The sequence below is a fragment of the Amyelois transitella genome, chromosome 21 (genome assembly GCF_032362555.1).
Source record: "Amyelois transitella isolate CPQ chromosome 21, ilAmyTran1.1, whole genome shotgun sequence".
In the NCBI taxonomy this organism is placed as follows: domain Eukaryota; kingdom Metazoa; phylum Arthropoda; class Insecta; order Lepidoptera; family Pyralidae; genus Amyelois; species Amyelois transitella.
In genome coordinates this window covers 6,781,028-6,804,953 of record NC_083524.1, presented here as the reverse complement: position 1 = coordinate 6,804,953, position 23,926 = coordinate 6,781,028, and the positions used below count along the sequence as shown (strand labels likewise).

Genomic DNA, 23,926 nt, shown 5'->3' with positions numbered 1-23,926 from the left:
TCAGGCCGCCATCCGTCTACTCCGTAGCACCAACCGCGGACGTCGACCAATACTGACGACTAATCTGTTGTGCCAACCTGTTGGGGAAACCCTGACATAACTAAATTATAGTTAAATGTTAAAATAGTAACTTTCGACTGATGGTAAACTCGTGTCTTGAGAACGATTCGATTGCGATCCGATACTATTCCCACTGTTTTGATATTTTGAATTTGGAATCCTTTTGTACCTATAATGCCAGTTTTAAATTTGTATTTAGAACAGTTTTGAAAATTATTGACATAATTATGTATTAGAAATTTTGGTGAAATGATGTGGCATTCTTTTTTTTTATAATAATATTTAAATGTTAAGCGAAAAATATCAAATGTTTTAATATTTTTAGTTCTGAATCTTTTCTGATGTTGGCTATTGAGTAGTTATTAAAAGTAAGAACTTAAGGGACTTAAAACGATTTGGCATAACTATGAAAGGAATTGATAATACTCATAATAGACAGTAATCATTATGTAAATGTATCGTTTAATTGAGTATCGGATCAAATAACTACAGTGTATTTTCTCTAGTTGACATTATAATTTTGTATAAATATTTTTCTAAATTTTTATGAACATTTTTTTTTATTAAATATTTACTTGACATTCAAAATTTTTCTTGTAAAAGTTTTGCCAATGTCCTTTATCGTGCCGAGGCGAAAAAATTTCACTTTTCGTCTATGAAAAGTCACTCAATTTTGCCTCATGCATATCTCTTTACGCTCTCTTTGTAGTTCTCATACATGAAGCTCAAAATTGTATTAGGAATCTATCTAAAATACGATTTGGTACAAAGACATACAAATTAAGATATTATTCCTATGTTATTTACAAATAGTTTTAGTGCGAGACGTTAACTTGGGGCTTAGTAATTTATTTCATAGTAAGACGTTTTTTGCATTTTGTTTAGATATTGTAATCATTTAGAATGTAATTTAATTATATTGTTCGCTTTGTTATATATAACTTTTTAAATGTATTGTAAATCTTTAAACTAACTTCTGTAATATATTATTATTTCAGAGTATAATGCACAATGCTGACACATTTTTTTATATTGAAATAACTATAGAAAACAAAAAATTCTGCGTCCTGCTCGCACCTAGGCGATACGACAGAAAAGCGCACAAATTGTACGTATTTTATTTAGGTATATATGGTAACACTTGTACATTTTGTAAATTTTAGCTTTCAGTGTACTATGTATGGTGTTTTTATATGTCTATGTCTACATATCAAGCTAAGTATCAGTATAAACTTCCATACCATTCATTGATTAAGCTAGTTTTAACCCATTCATATGTCCATAACGGTCCAGTCATTCTGATTTATTTTATTCGCCCCGTGTTTGCGTACATTATTATATACCTCGCTCTTTTACTCTTCCTCCTATTTTACATCAAAAATAACCACGCCCTTTCCCGGAGGGGTAGACAGAGTCTCTCAAAGTAAGTAGTCTTGCCTCTCGAAATTATTCAGATTTACTAAGAAAACAAAAGTATACTGGTTAAATATTAAAGAGGGCTTTTCCACAAACGTTAAGGTACATCTTCTCTCCCTCTAGTTAGAAAGAAAGGAAAAATAATATATTTTGTATCAACACTCGTGAATGCCCCTTGACCTTCTCAAATTCATGTGAATGGGTTATAATTCCAAATTAGGTTTGATATTAAAGCTTAAGTGTATGTGAATTCGGCATATCTATTTTACATCGACGATTAACCGGCCAACCTCCCCTGTAGCAAGGAACGCGCGACGCGTTTTTTATCGCGCGAAAAACTATCGCCGTCCCGTTTCACGGCATAATAAAAAGTGAAACATCGGTCATGCTTTGCGCGACAAAAACGGAGTGACATGCTACGGGGGCCGAATCTACCAGTGGTTTTTGACTTGCTATATTCGTTTGCGAATACATACTGTTTGTTTGAGGAAAAAATACATGAAGAAATATTTTTATTAGATATTATTTCATTAATATATAAACATTCAAAGGATTAACTGATTTTCCTGACATTTGCCGGCCGGAAGAGTTGGAACCTGTGACCTTGCAAATCAGGCAGTCTTTTTTACCCCTGCAACACAGTAGCCCACCAAACTCCTATCAACAAATTATAGAAAGCAAAAATCATGGTAGATTTCTAATATTTAAATAAAACCATGTCCAATCCTTGGAATTGTATATTTTGTAAACAGTTTTTTGACTAAATGGTAATTTGATAGACACACACATTTGGAATCGTCGGACCAATGACATTTATTAAAAAAGGGCTGACCACATTACCAAGCTAATAAATCGATTTTACCAATAACCTGTTATTTTTCTTTGTATAGGCAAAATTAATGGTCGCGGCGTGGTAGGCATGTTTACAGATATGGTGGCAGTTCCTGATTACCCCGCTGGGATGTGGTGGATCATAAATGAATGTCTATTGGATCTCGATCGATCCCTACGTCGCATGTGTATCACAATAACAAGTTCTGTACTACATCTTACAGTTGCGATTGAGACTATATCTTATACCTCTGACAGTAGCACGTAATAATCTGCAAAGCGCTGGCGCAAGCAGCGTCTATCTCTTTCTAACTTACATGAAGACCATTAGATAAAAATTAACTAAGAGATACAAAATTTACTTATAAGCGGTTGGCTGTTCAGATATGGTACAGAACTCAGCTTACACCTGATTGGTTCGCTGTATTGTCCGCGCTTGTGATTGGTGCGTCCGACTTTGTGCGTTGGACACGTCGTTGACGTCGTGCCTTATTTAGGTAGTGTAAGGAATTTTGTTTTCATTTTCTAATAAAATTATGTATTTAACCTTTGTTCGTTTTATTTAAATGCCGCCCGCAGCTCCGCCAATATCAATGGCCAATATCTCGTTTACATCGCGTTCCTATCCTATGGGAATTTTAAGAATCCTCTCTCTAAGAAATCTTTCTCAATAAAAGACTACGGTTGTAAGTCGTCTGGCTAGTCACTCAGAAATGCAAATACCGTTTTGATATAAAATACCGTAATGTAAAGTAAGTAATATTTTTTTGCGTTTTATTTTTTTTTATTCGCTTTTATAGAACTCACCACACTGCCACAAGCAATTTAAAGTGAGACCCAACTGATACAGTTGTATGAAACTCTTTAGGTTCTGCTCGTAATTCTCCTCGGCAAATTGCCTTTTAGCATTAGATCCCCAAAAGAAAAGCCGCTACTGCTCTATTTGTCGTCCCTTCTAAGCCAGCACAAAACACCTGAAGACAACAGAATTATTAAAAATAATCTGCCTGGCGTTAATCCCAGCTCATCCTCATGGATTGGATGAGTCAATAAGTCAGGACTTTTCACGAAGCGACTCCTGTCTGATCTCCGCAACCTTTGCAGAGGAACCTAACCCAGCTTGAATCATGAATATGAATCTGCCTATTCCCTTAGTCACCTTTTACGACATCCATCGGATTAAGATGGAGTGGTCCTATTCTAAAGTGCCGGAAAACAAACAGCAAATGAATTATTAATATGTAATACTTGGGTAGTACCTAATCTTTGACCATTCGTTTATTTTGTTTTTGACAGCTGCCGCTGCAGTGACGTTGTGGTTTAACAAGTATATAGGTAGGTGAGTAGGTATGTTACAAGTATAGAATCTGGCCTGGCTGAACTTGGTGATCCCGTCTCGTAGTACTTCCCTGTATTCTCTGTGCATCGAAACAAAATGTTGAATTTATAAAGTAAAATGTCATTTTTCTGTCAATATTATATTTTCCTGTGTTGCCATAATAACTTTAGCACCAATCTTTAATCATTATTTATTTTTTTATATTTTATGGAAGAGCCCGGAGTCTGTTACCACATATTGACTCTTGTCCTTTCTGAACTCCACAACTTTTCAGTATATTTTAATATTTCTTGCTATCTATATCATTATTATAAAGAATAAAGATTTATATTTTGTCTGTAACGAGTAATTCAAAAATTATTAAACTGATTTTATGATTTGTTTATGAAAGCACGTTAAAAAAGTAAACACAAACATTACAGCATATTTAAAATTTTAATTCTATGATTTGGAACAGAGATAGATAACTTTTTTCTGGATATCCTCAGGGGAGTAAAGCTTATCGCAATCAAGAGCTAAATATAATATTGATAACATACGTTAGTGTTGCCATTTAGAATATCTTGCTGTATTTTGAGCAATTTGAGTTGAGTGATACTAGCGCCGCACTAGCTGTCACTTTGCTTCGCTTGCGTATGTGTGTGTGTCCGTGAAACGAATCACGTCGCACGTTACGTGAGTGTGCGACGTCGCGAGTTGTCTGCCACTAATTTGCTTTGTACGTTTTTATTTTTGTAATTAACAGTTGTAAACGAAGAATAAAGTAATGTAATAACCTCAAGTGATAACAATTGTGATACATCGATGCAATGGCTATTAAATTCCGCAGTGTTTTCGTGTACTATGTGATCCTGTGCTATAGCTCGACACTTGGTTGGGTTGTTTGTCCGTGACGTCTGCGTTTAGCGCAGCAAAAAGTAGAATTTTAGTTTGATGGTGACAACTAGTGCAAACATAAATATTACAAATTGTGTTACTTGATGTGTGTTTATAAAATGGATGAGTGTTTTCATAACTGGAACATTCTTACACCAACTGTAGCCATCAGAGCTGGCTCATGAAGAAAGGGTTAGTTACCTGTTTATGTTTACTATTTATGCTATTCATATCTGATGATTGGTGCAATATCTAATAATATCTAGCTATTTAAAGGTCATGAAAGATATGCTTATCTTTAATGTATAGGTTATGTGCTATCTGCCATTAGTTGCATATTGAGTCATACATCCAAAAATATTTGGTTATTTAGTTTAAATATTACGTGATTTTGCGCCAATAGTCATGAGAACACGGATGTAGTGGGTATTGCAGATTGAGGCTGGGATGTATTATTTTTCTTTTGTTACTTTCTCTTATCCATTGAGTGAAGGGAGAGAACAGGATAGAAAGAGGGCAAGACGCATGCGTGCGAGCGAGACATCGCTATACAAGGCTATTACTATAGTGTTTTTGGTTTTCACACATGACAACCTGCCTGCTACTTTCCTACATTGTATCAGCTTAATATTTATGTTAACTTAGTAAATATGTTATTTGATTAATAATGTTTAAACTGTAATTGTGTTATTTGGGGATAATAATATACTTTCAGTAGGCAATTTGCAATGTAGTGAACAGCTTTAGAAGATTTTAGACTTGTTTTAACTTTTAAATAAAAAAAATAAATTTCTACTCTGGTATTGCCTACTAAGTACATAAACACATAATATAACATAATTGTAAAAACAGTTATTATAAAAATGCTGAAATAAATTAATTCCCTATTGACTGCACTGTTTCTTAAGAAATAAGTACTGGGAATGAATAATTTAATGTTTACACAATTTAGCAAACCTTAGCTCGTCCAAATAATAATGTATTAAAAAAACAATAACCTACCTTATAACAGTAATAGAAATCCACTTAAGAATTTAAACATAAAATTATTTTCTATTTATACATTTATGACTCTACCCACAGACTGGAATTGTCTAGTACCATCACTGTACTTTCTTGGGCATTGACTATAAAATGATGACATCTGCACTCCTTTTTATATATATATCCATATGGTGGTTTTGGCAAGCAAACTGTTAAAACGGTTTCTGAATTTTAACTTCTTTGTTGAGCCATTCAGCATTTTGGTTGACGTCACATAACTTAAATCTAATTATATCAATTCCAAAGCGCATGCGTAGAAGAAGCGGTGGAACAAACTACACTGCAGCTCTTTATGTAACCATCATTATATTAGCTGCAAAAAGTCAACTGTTATGTCATAGACCCTTTACTTAGAAAAGAGTACACACATCATACTCTTTCCTAAAGAGGTAGACAAAAAATACATATAATTCACTAGCCACAATTCCTGCATATTTCTTTTGTTTCGTCAAAATTAATCAATCTTTTCATGCTAACCTTAATAAAACTATTACATTTATAAGTAATTCTTTTCTGTTTAGTTAGTCTTGGTAACTATTTGCTTAGTTTTTAGTAAATATCTAGTTATTTTATTTCCAGCCAGAACAATTAAAAGTGTCACGGCAATTAAGCCGTGGAAGTATTTCAAGTGAACTTATTGTTTAGTCTTACCAACATCTTCATAAATTAAAAAGAGTCTAGGTAGACAGAGATGCACTTTAAGCTCAAAGCTATTTATTAAGCCCAGTGAAAAGATATTATGACATGACCTAAGAAACAATTTATTTTTTATTTCAACCAACAAGAGGGAACAAAATTGTAACCTAGTAGCTCCTCAAAGTATCAAAAGAATGAGAAACAAACTTTTCCTAATTGTCCTAGGTTATGGGATTATATTTATTATTATTATAAAATATAGTATTGTTGAGTAAGTGTTTCTCATAACACAAGTTTTGAACTTACTTCAAGGCATACTCAATCCGTGTAATTTGTTCTGTTTATATTGAATACTCTCTTTTGTAATTGTTTAAATATGACAATCAGTCAGACAAACAAACATAAAAATAGTGCAAATTTATTCATTACATACACAATACAACTCCATACATACCCTGCTCTTAGAATGCAAATTGGACTATGAGGAAGAGGTTACAGTTATTGCAGTTTCCATCTACCTATAAGCCAGAGAAAATTGCCAGTTCAACAAACAATAATGTGTGCAAAAAAAGTTTTTTTTTTTTTTTTTAATTTTTGTAACTCAATTCCATTATAAAGCCATACAGCTAAACTTGGCCTTTCAGTATTTTCATGACTGTTGGCTTTTGTCTACCCCGCGAGGAATATATTGCGTGACTATATAAATGTACTTACAAACATCATACCTATCTGTGCACTAGTTGTTTTACATAAGCATCATTAATTTAATTATTTCTAGTGAATGTTAGGTAACATATTGTGATGCATCGTTAAATTTTATTATTCTAACATTAGTGCTGTAATGAAACCTAAACAAAACCAAGTATAAATGTTATAAGTATGAAATAAGTATAGAACTCTTAATTGAGTATAGATAATGAATTGATAAGTGTGTTGATGGCTCAACCTTCTACTTTGATTGTTTGTAAATTATTTATTGCACATTAAAATAACTAATAAGAACTAGTGATATCCCGAGTGTCACGGCTTTTGATGTCTTTAAATCTCATTTCTCTTTATCTTAGGGTCAATTAACACTAACACGCGACATATTGATAAAATTACAGAAAATACTACTTTACTGCCTATACCTTAATCTCGTTTACGACATCCATGGGAAAGATATGGAGTAGTGCTATTTATTGCCGGGCCGAGAACGGCACAGCACAATATAATAAATGAAAAAAGTTGTAATAATAAAATAATATTATTGTTAAATTCACTCCGCCAAACGTATGACTACGTGAAACGTCGATAACGTTACGAGATCGACGCGTGCGCACGTAACGATTAGTTTAATTGGCGTCATTAGCATTGAGTATCGGTACTACGGTATCGGGCGGTTTAACTAGCAATCACCTCTGGCTATGCCCGTAATGTAGCTTGTTAATGGTTGGAAACCATATAACTAACATACTGTAAAATTCACTCAGATAAACTATACAGCAGTCATATCTAATAGTAAGCCATTACTTACGTAACGCACATACAATTAAGAAACATTGCCTTTATTCGTAAATACATACCTACTTTATTCATTGCGAATGTCCCGTATATATTTCATTATAATTTTTTCTACTAGCCACGATCTCTGCATACTTGTTTCACTTCATTCGTATTGGTAACCCTCTTCATGCCAGCTCGTCAGTTTAGCATAATTTAATCTGACAGTTCGCCATGACTTACCCGATTTGATAAAGTTCATATTAAAGGTACAATAACTACAATATTATAACAAGCTATGTATACATATAACAGCTGAACTTCGATGGAAGTGACAATTCTACACTATCCTTCAGTTCTTAAGTACAATAGCAAATTAAATATTCATAGGTACAACACCGATGTTATCTTGCTTAGTTACTTAACTCGAGTATGTATTGAATGTTAAGGTAATAGCTTGTTTATGGTTAAATGGAAACGTTTGTAATTGAAAAACAAAAGTTCATGCTGGGCGCCATTTCTCTCCTATTTTTTTAAGGCGTACATTTTATCGTGCGCGCCTACTGCCTCACTAGGGTCTCTTCCCTATGAAATGCCTGCGATCCCAATGATGCGAAATGATGCCCTCAAAATGGCAAGAAGGGCGCACGGAGCGGTTTTAGTGAGGAGGTTGGTACATTAGTTGCTTGGAGTCCCACACTTTCCCGGGCGAAGACCGTTCGATAAAAAATGCTCTGACTACAATTGCTTCATGTAAAACTTGATACACTCAATCCAGGATCGTGATTGTAGGCCGTCCCTCGGGCATCTTCTACACAGAGGATGCAACTGGGGCTACGGCGAAATGACGTCACACGGGAACTAAATACGGGAACGGAATACATACATACATAAAATCACGCCTTTCCACTTGCCACGATCCCTGCATACTGTCTTCGCTTCATCCACATTCGTAACTTATTTGAATTCTTTAATCATATACTTACTAGGATTTAATTATTATTTTTTGACAATAACACAAATAAATCAAGCTGACCTAAGCCAATAAATAAGTAAGTAAAATTAATACAAGAGTTCCTTACAGCCAGTTCGTCGTGGTCATGGCGGTAGGAACATTATGTTTCGAACAACAGGCAATTAAAGGTCATCGCACTTGGCGTCTCACGAATAAAATTTATAAGTTTCATTTTGTCGCATTTAAAAAGAGTGTTAAGACTTTTCGATGTTTTAGGGTTCCTCATACTTTGCACAACTATTTGAGACATTTAAATGAACTGTTTTATCAACCAATAAATCACACACGATTCGGAAAGGAGTTCTTCATAAATAACAAAAGTATTGTGAAAAGATGTGAAAATTTTTACAGTCCTGCTGACCTGGACAGCTGTTTGAGTGCTACTAACTATTTAAGCCTTCCGAAAATAGCTAGTTAAATAATGAAGTATGAGCGATTACCATAAAAAAGTAAACCGCGTAAAAAGCCAACCCACCACCAAAAATGTTTCCCCGTATCCAATATCCCTAAACGTCAAAAGCGAAATTGATAAGTGGTTTAAAAACTTCACACGTGCCTGATATGGCCCGATATCGTGGCGGGGGCGGGGGGCGAGGTTCTAATGTTTCTAGTTTGGGGGATGGCACCAAAACAAACAAAACACGGGTGGTCCCTAGTCTAATGTCCGGGCTTGCGTTTGGTTTTCCATTTTATTCTTTTATGTTTACCGTTTTTACAATGATTGTAGTACTTCCATTATTAGGGCCTTAAGACTTGTGATAATTTACATACTAAAAGAAAATTATAAAATCAAATACTTACCATATTCAAATATATATGTTTCAAAGCTCAAAATGAATTCATTGCGGTTTTCGTTAACGCCACCGCAAAGTTGTCACAAATTAAATAGTATTCAATTATTATTATCTATCATATTTGACATCTTTTCCTCTGTGTAATAAATAAAACCTTAGTTGTTTACAGGTTATGACACGTTCACAAACAATCACAGTTTGATGTAGGTACGGGTTGGTAGAAAAAGCCTTTTAAATTCTGCAATACATTCATTCCTTCACCAGTTAAATAAATTAACAAATACTTAATTTATAATGCATCCAATTATACAGCCTCAAATAATAACAGCAGAGCAATAAACCTCTCAATAATACACATTACTCGGATCGTCGGCCATTTCGCTTGTCAAACACAACGGAATATTGGGAGCACTGTTTGCGAAATACCCGAATAATTGCAATAAACAGTCATAGAGTAAAAGATATGGTGTGAGCGCGGTTGGCACACTGCCGACTGCAAACTCTGAATGTTAGGTATGTCTTTTAACTATGTCTTCGAAACTTGCGCCGTGCTGGGGAGATTCTGAATTTCCAACGTTCATAATCGGGTTACCATTTCATTTACATAAATCGGTCTCCGCGCCGAAAAGCGTCACTCTGAGGTAACTATCATACATTGGAACACATCCAAGAATGAATAACTAAATTACTGATGTAAAATGATGATAGATCATTTTTTCAATGATAAAAACAAATTGAGTGATTACAAATTAATTTCAAAAGTTTATTAATGAATCTTTTTTGTGCTTATCATGAAAAGGAAAACAATTTTGCTTACAGATAAACGTTTTAAAAAATTTCACCTTATTTTTGTTGATGACATTTGTACAACAAAGTCGTGATTTGTATTCTAAAATTTCGTTTTTTTTAATGCCCTTTACTACATCGCGTTTGGTATTTTAATTCTCGACGTGTTATCAAAGCGGTGTCGATTTCATGTTTAACAGTCCGTTCGCGCCGTCTGGGATTAGCCGAAGTTATGGCAAATTACACATTGATTGCTTTGAAATGTCAACGCACGCCTTAATTAGTATTCTAAAATTGTTCGCTCGACGCGCGCAAAAATTAGGGGCTGTCAGATGTGCCGCTTAATAAGAAACGTACATAAAATCACGCCTGTTTCCCGATGGAGTAGACAGAGATCACATCTTTCCACTTGCCACGATCCCTGCATACTGTGTATAGAATGTCGATGAGGCGAAAGAAGTATGCTTAATATGATCGTGTATTAAAATACTGACATCCCAAACCTAATAATTTGTTTGTAAAAACATAGGTATTTTCTAGTATACCGATGTCCCAAGTCCCTAAGAATCGATATCCCTAAACCACGCACGACTCGATTCGACAAATCTTTTAGTATGCGAACTGGTAAAATCTTTTCTCTTCTCCAAATTTTCAATAAAAATTGATGTACATTATGATTGTTTGGGTACAGTTAGATAGTAAAGGAGTTAATTATATATCTATAGTCTAAATATTTTGTGAAACGCGATTACAGAGCGTACACCTTACAGTTATAACTTAAATTACGTTTTTGAATCATTTTTTCCTACGCAATATTTATTGATTTTTCCTAAACAAAGAACTAAGATAAAAGCAAAATCAGACAGCCTTAACCGAAATCACATGCTTATGTAAATCCAAAACAAATAATTATTATGGAACAAACGTACTAACAAAAATTGTCATTTTACAATATGTGTTCATATGTTTTAGTTAACAAATTAAAAAAAAATATATTTAGATTAAACCTTTGCGTCGTGCTGATTAGCTGAATGAAAACGTGACATATAAAAAAAACTAATTCATTTTAATTGTGAGTATACAATCAGCTTACTGGCTTCCTTATTTTAGTATGCGGTTTACTCCACAATTTATTTCAATTATTGGATAACAGCCCCTATCCAGGTGTAGTACCACACCCTAGAATGGGCTACCCTGGGTACAACTGTTTTCAATAGCCCCATACGCGATTCAGTCTGTTTGTTTGTTCATATGATAAAGCTGTGTTTGATATTGATTTATATGGGGTTATTGGTGATTTGAGAAATTAATATTGCTTGTTTATCAGACTTGGTGAATAACAAATTGTTTAAGCACTTATTGGTTATAAGTTTTATATTTACAACATACAAACATACATATGGTCACGTCTATATCCCTTGTGGGGTAGACAGAGCCAACAGTCTTAAAATAACCGATCGCCTAAATAAAGAATCCCGAGTTTGTTATATTTACATTTACCGAGTTATATTTACAAAATTAATTGATTTATGAAATACAGATTACTAATACTAATTACATACTTTATTTTACAAACATAAATAAGAAAATGTTCGTTTTCCATTTTGTCCTGACTGAGAATCAAATCTGGAACCTTGTGACCAACAAACGGACACAACCACTGCGACAAACGGGCCCCGTAATATAGTGAAACTAAGAGTGGGTTGATTAGGTCAATGTTTTTACCCTCATATGTTTATCTTTGTACGTAGTATATACCCGTAACTTTTACCATAGCTATTAACCACCTCTCGTTACTTCCTATGCATGTGTCGTTATTTTTGAGTTTCGTCACCCTAAATAAACCGACAATGCTATTTTTGCCCCCGGAACATAACGATCTCCCTATTTATACCGCACAGAGGCCATAATAGCGTTCTAAATTTGGTCCATTGATTCCATATTGCGTCACTCTTATTGTTTTTAGAATTGTTTATTATACTAGCTGTGCCGGCGACTTCGTCCGCGAGGAATAGTTATTTTGAGCATCATTTAAGCCCTCAAGGATGAATAATTTTTACCCGATTTTTTCACATTTTCCATTTTTTCTTTGCTCCTTATAGTTGCAGCGTGATGTTGTATAGCCTTCCTCGATATGGTCTATAATGGGCTATTCAACGCAAGATTTTCTATTCAAACCAGTAGTTCCTGAAAATAGCGCGTTCAAACAAACAAACTCTTCAGCTTTATAATATTTGTATATTATATTTTAATTAAAGAATTCCAGGAATGTCCTCATTATCATGGCATTAAGTGGCACGGCTACATATTTAACTCTCTGATATCTATCTATCCACGATTCTGGATTGGGTAAATATGTGACAATTATTAAGCGATATGAAGTATCCTACAATAATGAATAAAATTTTTGAATTTATTTGAATTGATTTTAATTGAAATATTGACAGGTTGCTAGTCCATCGCCTAAAGAAGAACTAAAGTTAATATTCTTACTTTTCCTAAACCACGCATTAGTAAATTTCGCCCAGTTATTTTGAGATATGGGTACTCGTCCTATCATTTGTCTATCCCTCTCAGCTATTCCTTGGGGTCGTCATGTTTCCCCTGATTGAAAAGGTAACATTCACCTCGTCTATTTAAAGATTGATAATATAACGCGTATCTCCGTATAGTCTGGCAAATAGATGTATTATATCCTTCGTCACTGATGTATTCTGACGGTCTATTGAGTTTGAGTCTACGCATAGTTTAGGATAAAGTTTTAAGTATTATATGTATCGTAGATGGCACCGATTGACTGATTATCTGAATTTTCAACGCTCAGCATAAACCACTGACTGTCCACGGACTTAAAATTTAGCATGTACGTTTCTTAAAAAGTGCAGAAAAAAAAGGCGGGAACAGGCACGATTTTGACACGGGCGGACCCGTGGGTGTACTCTAGACATACAATAAAATTACTATCACGCTTTCCTTTGACATAAGAATGAACCTTAGTCGGAAAAAAGGTAAGTGTTGTTGTACTTGTTGGTAATATAATTCCATTAATTAACGATTTTACAATGTCTGACTATCGGATTAACCATTCGTGTCAGTTTGTTTATTCACAGCGAGCTCCTAATGTACAATTATTTAACATATTAAAGATTCAACGCCGCGCCGTTTCAAATGACTCCGATCAATTAAAATATCAATATCGAATGCGTTATAGGTTTTGTTATTTCAATTTTAGTTTTGACTTAATACTTTTATATTCATTCATACATATTCATTCATATAATCACGTCTACATCCCTTGCGGGGTAGACAGAGCCAGCAGCCCCGAAAGACTGATAGGCCACGTTAAGCTGTTTGGCTTCATGGTAGAATTGAGATTAATATTTTCCCGTTATGAAATTTTAAAACAAGGTTCTATAAAAGTATGGTTCTTACTTTAGCGTTTGCTTCACGCTTCAATTAACGGGACGATTTCATGTCCCCAAATCCTGGTCAACCCTAGAAGCGTAATTTTAGGGTTAAAATATTAGGTTACAATACAGTACATATTATTTTTATTGCCCATTAAAAACATATGTACTTAATAGAAACATACATTATGAATATGTTGAACAAAGGTGGACTTATCGCGACGCAATCTCTTCCAGTCAACCTTTGGGTACAAAATAAGTCCAGTCCATCCATCCATATTCGTGCAAGATGGCGTTTACATACACTACAAATTTATTCTTCCCTCCCCGTTTTCATTACACGCCATCTTTATTGTTATTGAAGAAGTTTCTCATAAAATTGGGCCCGTATTTTATTTAAAATACTCTCAGGCCCCGCGACCCGAAAAACAAAGGATCCGTCGTAATGTCGGGGTTAAATATGGTGGTCGTTCGCGAAGGTTTCTCCTGAGAAGATGTTATGTGGTCCCCTGGGATATCCGTAGCTTCTTAGCTGTTGTTGGGCTTCCTGATTTTTTAAACATCCGTATCTGAATCCCGATTTTGGGTAAGAAAAATATAAGCACCCTAATTCGCATTGACATGTATAAATTAAAAGTTGATTATGATTATTCAAATATATCACTTAGTTACCTAACTAACTACGTAATTTGTTTAAGTTAAATTTATTCCTTAACATAACCTTCCTAGAAGGTATGTTAAACTGTTGATCCGGATAGCGTTCGGTAGTTACACCCTATTACAGAAAATAATTAGTGGTTAAGCTTAGAATCTGGTGGCTCTGCATAAATTTAACAAATGAGAAAATATTAAAACAGTTTCTAAAATCAAACTTTGCTTATTACTAAACTATATAAAAAATTGCCCGTTTCAAAATTACAGTGGGTAGGATACTCACTAGAAATAGGTTGCGGAGGTCAGACGGAATTCGGTTTGTGTGAAAAAACTGAAAACTACATACATGTATATATATATATATATATAGTAACTTCACCTCTATATCCCTTACGGGGTTACGATCAGCTGTAGTATGACTTTATGATGGAATTGATATTCAAAAAGTACCAAGTGTTGCTAGCCCTACCTATTACCTACAAGAAGAATTACAAATTTATTAGCCTATCCTTTAGTTACCTTTTATATCCATTAGAACGATATGGATTGGTTCTATTCTAAAGTGCTGGAAACCACACGACACTATAACTATAACTAGCTGACTACTAAAAACTATCCTAACTAACTATTCAGGATCCAGGCACACCCTGGACTCCTCTCCAGAGATCTGACACTTATATCAAGAGGAAGAAGATTAGAAATGGAATAAATCAGAATATTTAATTATCTTTCTATACATCGCTTTGTTGTCGTAAAAAAAATAACGTCCATCAACGATCTGATATCGCTTTATATCGTGGTACAGGTCCGCCGTAAGTAGGTCAGCCTGCGTGCGCCGGCGCAGTATTATGTTTTCTTGTTGCTCACTCGCATATGGATCCACAGCGGTTCCACCATTATGACGAACCAGTGAAAGTACATTCTTAGACTCGTATCTAAATCTATTATAGCACAGTCAGTCAGTGATATATAACTATACACGCGTCGGTGGTCGAATGAGTATGGTGCCTGGTCAAAACGCAGTTGCGCATAAAGGCACCGGTTCGAATCCCACGGCCATGTACCAATGACTATATTCGAAGTTATGTACATTAGATTGATAACTAACCAATGGTCTTACGGTGAGGGAAAACATCGTGAGGAAACCTGCACTTTCAGCCAACTGGATGTGTAACCATATGATCCAATACGGGTTAGGTTCCCCGTTCAACGGGTGTCACTTCGTGTAAAAACCTGACTTACCCAATTCAAGATCTTATGGTCTGAGGGAAAACCTCGGTCTCCTCTCCAGAGTGGTGAGGATGCAACCGGGACTATAGCCAGGAAGAAGAAGAGTGGTATATAACTATAGTAATATTATAAACTAGCTGAAGTTTGTTCTTTGATTAGTTTTAGAGTTAATCTTCGGATATACTGATCAGACCATGAAAATTCTTTTACCGCTGAAAAGGTTTATTATCTTCCGGGCCGCTAGTAATTTATAAATTAATACCTAAATTATGTGATTTTATATGATAAAGGAGATAAGAAACATTTGTCTTTCCTATGTATTTTCTTTGACAGCTTAATGTTTCGCAGTATGTATTACAAATTTAGTAATTAAATGAACACCAGAGTGTATTGAAAAACAAACGAAAATCTATTTGTAGGTGTTACCTAAATACACTTTAACCTTTTACTGTCATAATGAAAATTCTCTTAGACACGGTTAATGAGTAGGTACTTCATAAAACGACTACCTTAATTATGTTATTTCCTTGAGAAATTTGTCTGAAGTACTCTTGTTACTTTTTCGAGAAATAGCTTTTTTACTTAATTGGAGTATATTTATAAACAATGTTATGTATACAATATCGAAGGTCAATGAAGTTTAAGTTATTTGTTAATTTGTCAGTCAAATCAAAACAAAGTCGCGACTTTCAGTGCAGGCAACTTGAACATGATCGTATGGGAGTAAGGTTCCCCTGCAAGGTAGCGGAGGTCGGGCGGGTCGCTTCATGTAAAAACCTGACTTATCCAACTAGGAATTGTGGACTCATACGAATCTCGGTATGTTCTCCAGAGATCATCTTCAGAGAGGTGAGGACACTAACGGGTCTAAAGTCAAGTGGATGATGAAAGCCAGTGTACTTTCCCAACACACAAGGCACTCGGATAATTTTAGTCTGAAGTCAACGCAGACAAATAAGAGGAACATTAATTTTCCAATATTAAATTTAAATTAAACGAAGTTCCTATTTATAAACGCTGAAAACACACCGGTAGGCAAAGAGAGTTGATAACCTCATCTTATTTTATAAACAAGGAAAATCAAAGGCTCAATATTATAAACGTACTTAGTACGGCACGTTTAATTAAATATTCATTCACAATAATGGCAGCCCGTTAAGTATCGAACATTTTAATTTGCTTTAAACTCTCATATGCGTAATTAAACTCATGAAAATGCATCGTTGCACCTTAATATAGTTTGGGAGCAGCGGGTTCTCCAATTTTTTCCAATTAACAATTTTCATTCAGCTTTTTCCTGTGAGTTTTATTTTGTAAATGTTGATTAAAATTCAATAAAAATTCAATTTTCTTTGTTGAGATATTTTTAATGATCCCACAAAATTTACCTTTTTTGTTTTAATTTTTAATTAAGTAAATCACTACTTTTGAGGAGTGGTTTAACTTAAAGTTAAATAATTAAAAAAAAGGCATTTCGAATTGATTGCGATTTCAAAATGAATACCGCTACTGAATAGGCGTGAAGATATTGAAAGGCGAGAAGTGGGTTGTTACTCGCATCGAAATGGAAATCGCCTCAAAAAGGTGAATTGAGGTAAGTTTCATCCTAGCGCCAAATAAAAATCTTATTGATAAAGATATGTCCATAACCTAATGTTTAGCCAAGCCTTCGCTCTCCCAAGGTTTTCTAGTTTGGAAAGGATCCACCTGTCCAATTAAGAATTATAGTTATGTGAAGGTCTGTAGGTATACCTGATTAATACCATTGGCTGTGTGTTTATGTGCCGTGTGGTTCCCGGCACCAATACAAAAAAGAATAGGACCACTCCATCTCTTTCCCATGGATGTCGTAAAAGGCGACTAAGGGCTTACAAACTTGGGTTTCTTTTTTAAGGCGATGGGCTAGCAACCTGTCACTATTTGAATCTCAATTCTATCATTAAGCCAAATAGCTGAACGTGGCCATTCAGTCTTTTCAAGACTGTTGGCTCTGTCTACCCCGCAAGGGATAATATAGTCGTGACCATATGTATGTATGTATGTGTGTTTATATATAGATAATTTAACGATGACAGATCGACGATGACGATGGACGACACAGGATCGGAGAAGAGAGAGAGATCTAGACAGGACAGGAGAACTTCCTTGCTCTTATATTTAATCCTATTTCCTGTTGATTTATCCAATCCAGGATCAAAACCGGGACTGACGGCAGGAGGAAGAGAAGTAAATTTTCGTTGCTTATAATTTTGTATTTATTTTATCAATTAACTATTACGATGTAAAATGTAATGCGAAAGTTCAAAAACTTGTAACAACTACATATAAATAAATAATGGAGCGTAAGTCCCTCACCTTAAAGAAGCTATTAGCGCGTTCAATAAATCGTATGTTTCGCACGGAAATAAATTATTTCGATCGTTCGTCGTCCCTGATTTACGAGACTGGAATTAATAGTTGCAGGAAGCCGGCGGCGGCGTCGCACTATAGTAATACTGCGATATATAATGTTGGTATTCCTATAGTGTGCTGTGTATTCGTTCATTTCAATTATGAAACGGTGTTTTACATACATACATACATACGTATGGTCACGTCCATATCCCTTACGGGGTAGACAGAGACAACAGTCTTGAAAAGACTGAATGGCCACGCTCAGCTATTTGGCTTAATGATAGAATTGAGATTCAAATAGTGACTGGTTGCTAGCCCATCGCTTCAAAAAAGAATCCCAAGTTTGTAAGCTTATCCCTTAGTCGCCTTTTACGACATCCATGGAAAAGAGATGGAGTGGTCCTATTCTTTTTTGTATTGGTGTCGGGAACCACACGGCACAAAACGGTGCTTATATTTTAAAACAATGTTTGAAAATATGAGGTTTCAAAATACATGCATGTTCCAAGAGTTCACGCACAAGTTTAAATGCTACCATGGGCACGTTCATTAGTTTGATTGCTAACCGATGCTCTTACGGTCAGGTTATGTGTATATGTGTATGTGTGTACATGTGCATTCAGGCAACTGAATGTCTAACCATGATCCAATATGGATTAGGTAACAATGCAAGGTCGTGGACGTTTGAAGATTTGACTTATCCAAACCAGCATCGTGGTTACAGGTGGATCTCGAACTCTTCTTCACACCAACCAGGACTTGAGGCCAGAAGAATGATGATGTGTATGGTTATTCGAACCAAAAACATAATATTAATAGTAAATTTACAAAATAGCTGTTAAAATAGAGAATAAATTTAAAAAGTCAGGATATGATATGCATTCGATATTGGCATATTCTATTGTATGACCTTAACATCGCGACGGAGGCGTATCATTGTGTAACTTATTAATAGTCAAGACGTAAATAGATACTTTTAAACGACACATTTACTCGTAAATGTGGTCTACTATCTACCTAATTGATTTAAAATTACATTCAGATAATTAATGTTAATGTTGACATATATTATTCAAAAAGTTATCATCTGTAATAGGAAAGTAAAATTCTTTTCGAAATTGACAACTGCCCTAGTATTTAAAAAATTCAAATAAAAAAAATAATCATTAATTATTATGGAACACTTAATAATAAATATAAAATGTCAGTGAAACATTTATCAACGCACACAGGATTTTCTTTAAAATTTATCATTCAGTTAGTGGATGGAGGATGAATTCTTGGAAATTTCCACAGAACCACTCCCGGGAAAAAAATGTTAACAAATAAATGTCCCATAAAGCAATTCTAATGACTCGACTGACATCATAATAAGTAACTTCTTTCGTTTTAGAACAGCGCAATAATGAAACAACCGTGAGAGATAAGAAACTGCAACGATAAATTATAACATTCTTCGCGTGCCGACATTAAGGCACCACACATACAGAAATTTGAGGCGGAGCAAAAGCGAAGGCGTGCATTTTGTATTATTAGAGTTTGTATGAAATAGGAGAAACGCAACGCGGAACGCCACTATAAAAATCACGGCAATGGACCGCCCCACGCTTCGTCTCCGGTTCCTGTATATAGCATATTGGCGTCTCTTAACGTATGAACTACTTACTTAACAAATGATATATGCGATATAACGCTGCAAAATTCAAGAGCAATGGTCATTGATATAAATATGTCTTCTTAATTTGTATATTATTGTTAGGAATTCGACCTTTCACTTTCTCAGCAGGTTATTCGCAGCAGGTTTTTTTAATGATAAACAATAGTTGAAATTGTTTTTGTATGCAGTAGTTAATAATTCTTTAACACTTGGATGGCTCAAATTTTAATATTTTCCAACACGCAGTTCACGGAGGTCGGTACAACGTCACAATATTATCGTGAAATTTCTTAATTACGCATTCAGCTGACCTTGCTGAGATTTCGCATGTTGCCACGCGAAAATAGGCTCTCCGCAGAAGCAAAACAGCTAACTTGCTGCCTACATTGTTTTATCAAACTGATAAAATGTCACATAACACGAACGATATTACGAACAGTATCTTATCGTTATTGCTATTTTAAATTAGTGATTGCATGTATTACTTTGTATATCGATACTGAAACCGCCGACCAATGATATGAAACTAATAGAGACCACATGTGGTGCTTTTGGGGTCTATTCAAGAGCGTTGATAAAGAATATATATTATATATATCTTATCTCGGCTTTCTACCTTTTAGTTTTACCGAAAAGATAGAACTATCTACCGAAAGAAGATTACACATTTGCCTTTTCGGTTGTTGGTGAAAATCCCCCCAGGTTAATATTCCCAGGGTAAAAGAAGTCGGACAGTAGTCGCTCTACTTTATAACTTGACACTTGTATTAGGGTCATGACTCTCTAGGGAAGACCTGAACTACGATGACGATGATCATGATATAAGTAGGTTGATTGTGAACATTCACTCCAGAATAATGCTTTCTCTTGCAGTCAATAAATTTTGTCCTTTAAAGTGAAGCAATACCTAAATACCCAATACCCTAATTTTTCTCAATACAAAAAAAATAAGTAGTCCCTGCAAATGTTAAACTTTTAGAAAGAGGCCTGATGTCTATCTATGGCCATGATCTGTAAGCAACTCAGGTTTTTCTACGAATCGTAGTTAAATATTGTATCTATTTCTAACATTATCTATGCCTACGACAATGTGTCCTGTGTTTGGTCGTTCCGTTTGCATACCAATGAATGGTTCGCCACAGTGGCATTCAGCAAGCAAAACTGGTGCTTATTGTTAATGCAACAAGAGCGTATTTTTTCGACTCATTGCTTGACAGAACATTAATATTCACCTACTAGAAATTGCGCTGCATAGAAAATACAGCTTCGTAAATTGTACTCTATAATTATCTATACAATATCTAGTAAGTACTCTAGGGTAATGAAAGATATTAAACGATTTGTTATTACATGTTGGTTTAAGTCAAGAGATGTATTATTTAACAGTCGTTAATGTACTACATAGGTTTAAAACTGTTCATATGTAACAGATACAAATTTTGTAATTTTTTTTTCAAGGACTTACTTACTTTTATATGAAGGAATCTTGGAACAAGTCGGAAATAATGGATATTTTTTTTAAAAGTTAACGCCTCCTATATTATGGTTGGCAACAAGTTTCCATTGTGTGTGGTGTGTAAAACACAAACTGTTAATTTTACAAATTGTTAGTTACTATCTATCTATGTTGTTATTGGTCTATCTGAAGTTGCTGAAGAAGCCAATAATTTTATTGCACGAGTTTTTGTTAATCTACGACATTCGCAAGGAGTGACTTCCTGATTTATTATTTCTGCCGTATTAAGTACACGATAACGCCTTCCCCAGAGGGTAGATAGACTACATCTTTTCACTTGGCCTTCCCTTAATTTGCTTCTTCAATATTTATCAATCTTTTCATACAAACTCGTCGGCTATAATAAACCACACTTATGTATTGTTTTTAGATAGGAAGCATTTATACATACATAAAATCAGACTACATTTTTCCACTTGCCACGATATCTGCATACTTCTTTCGCTTCATCCACATTCAGTACTGTTATCACGCAAGCTCGGCGGCTTCGGGTGCTCTTGTCCCGACCTTTGGCCAGGACGTCCTTAATTTGATCATACAAACTCTTCGGCCATAACATACTATACCTATATATTGTTACTTAGATAGGAAACTGTGTAAAAATTCCTTATTTCATTAGAAACTAATTAGTACAATGTTCCGAATTGGAAATGACCTCGGAGTTCCCGACTATTGACTTTATTAGCGTGTCTCTGCAATATCAAGGTTTTATTCGTTAGCAACTAGTAAAATTTCGTGTTACGTTGTAAAAATAATTTTCCTATTTATAGAAAGACCAGCGGAAAGCTAGACTGTAACACCCGTAGATAATGTACCTTTTTTGACGGCCTCTGTGGCGCAGCGGTAGTGCTTGTCTGTGACACCGGAGGTCCCCGGGTTCAAACTTTTTTTGATTGGCCTGGGTCTTGGATTTTTATCTTTATAAGTATTAATTATAAAATATAGCATCGCTGAGTTAGTATTTCCTAACAAAAGTAATAAAGTTGCATTAACTTACTATTAAATAAGTAGGATAGAAAATGCATTTAATCAAGGAAAAATAACAGTAATTGCCATAAAAGGAAACCTTCAAGGAAAGGAAATTAGTGGATGGCTGACTTATAGCTCTAGCAATTTCTTCCAGTCAACCTTAGGGGGATGGTAGATCATAATTCTTATTACGACTAGTACTATGTACACTTTTTCATCACAATTATTATTTCTAGGGTTAAGTTTTTTATAAATATTCAGGATTAAGATTTCTGCTATATTAATTGTTCCAAGTAAAGATATTCTGTGCTTTGTTGAAAACGGATACGGATCTTATAAATTAACATCAACATTGCAGCTAGACGCTCATAGAAAAAAAAAATGAAAAAAAAGTAAGAATGAATCTGCTCCACTGAGTGAAGGTTTAAACCAAACGGAATTTTATCTAAGCACGTTTCGGTCAGATCATTATCACATATAACTGATTAGCTATCTGGCTTAAGATAACAAGTTAATTTAAAATTGTTTTATTCAATCTCAACTTATTTTGAGCACTTACTGCTAAACAAGCATTAATTATTATTTGATTTATATAATCTTAGGTTTATTTTCATTTAATGTTGTTCTTTTTTAATATCTAGCTACACACAGCAATACTTAACAATTTTGTTGCTCAATTGGAAAAATAAATTTATTCGACCTTGTATTATTTATACTTTCTGTAAATATCCGAATTAGGTCTTTATCATGCATTTTAATTTATGTATGTCGCATATATTTTTTATCACCACGAAGTAATGTATGTGCAAATACCAAGTCATATGTTTAATTGGAGTAAGTTAAAAATTAACGACCCGCATTGAAATTTTAATGATGAAAATCTTAATTTTGACGGTAGGTTTGTTAAGGCACCTTGTGACCACACACGCTTCAACTTCAACGAGGCAGGTTAGAGAAGGTTATAAAAAAAGGATTAGCTTCGTATCCATCTGCAAAAGCGATATGTCGTCGTGAGTATAAAGCCTAACTTTTGATTCGGCGCATGTTGCATTTGCAGCCAAATCACGAAGTGGCGCCATATTCAATTCAAATTCAAAATTTTAATTGCATATCATAAAGTATGTACGTCAGTTGAATTACAGTTACTGCTCATAAATAGGAACAATATGAACTCTGTTGGGCATCGCAATTTTAAAATAATATGGAACGGCGGGCAGGTTTATATCGGCTATTTTGTTGAACAGTAATAAAATAAAATTTCGCATTATTTTTGGATTATATGTATCTCGATGTGCCCGGGCATAACATGATCCAACCAATTCAAAGATCTAGAGGCGACAGAAGCATTGACACTACTTTTGTATTCTAACTACTTTGCATACAAAGACCTTGAATTTTGAACGCGGTGCATGAAAAAAACATTTCAATACTTGATTTGGTAATTTTCCAGGCGGTTCCCACGGCTCCGTTACATTTACCATAGAAAATATGGTGAACATTATTGTTTCACAAAAAAATACGTTTTTACTACTAATAGTTTTTTAAATTAGATTTGTATTTCATAAAATATTTTTGAAAAGTTCCAAACTTGAAGATTAATCGAAATGCATAGATAAAAAGTTGCACTTCTAATTGGCAAGTATCCAGCTTTGTGTAGTTTTATAAAGCTGTGGTCACGTTGATGACGCAAGTTTTATTGTTCTTATCTCCATTGATAAGAGTGCAGTTTGGTGTTAAAAAATGTAAGATATTATATAAATGTTTGATTCATATTTTACTTCGTAGCTGACGTTATGAGCCATCAGCTGCACGAGACCTTT

The 23,926-nt window shown here is 34.6% G+C and overlaps 2 protein-coding genes across 4 annotated transcripts in view; both read left to right on the top strand.

The window, feature by feature from the left end:
- Window positions 1-2,854, top strand: part of LOC106138753 (uncharacterized) — a 28,929-nt gene extending 26,075 nt beyond the window's left edge. For all 3 annotated transcript variants that reach the window (XM_013340021.2, XM_013340022.2, XM_013340023.2), the window contains one exon: window positions 5-2,854. In XM_013340021.2, the coding sequence (XP_013195475.1) occupies window positions 5-56 (52 nt within the window). In that variant the 3' untranslated portion in view covers window positions 57-2,854. The remainder of the gene's footprint in view (window positions 1-4) is intronic.
- A 1,423-nt stretch (window positions 2,855-4,277) lies between these two features.
- The window catches only part of LOC106135587 (AF4/FMR2 family member lilli), a 202,368-nt gene continuing 182,719 nt past the window's right edge, over window positions 4,278-23,926 (top strand). Inside the window, exon 1 of the mRNA XM_060950203.1 lies at window positions 4,278-4,714. Coding sequence (XP_060806186.1) covers window positions 4,704-4,714 — 11 coding nt within the window. The 5' untranslated portion in view covers window positions 4,278-4,703. The remainder of the gene's footprint in view (window positions 4,715-23,926) is intronic.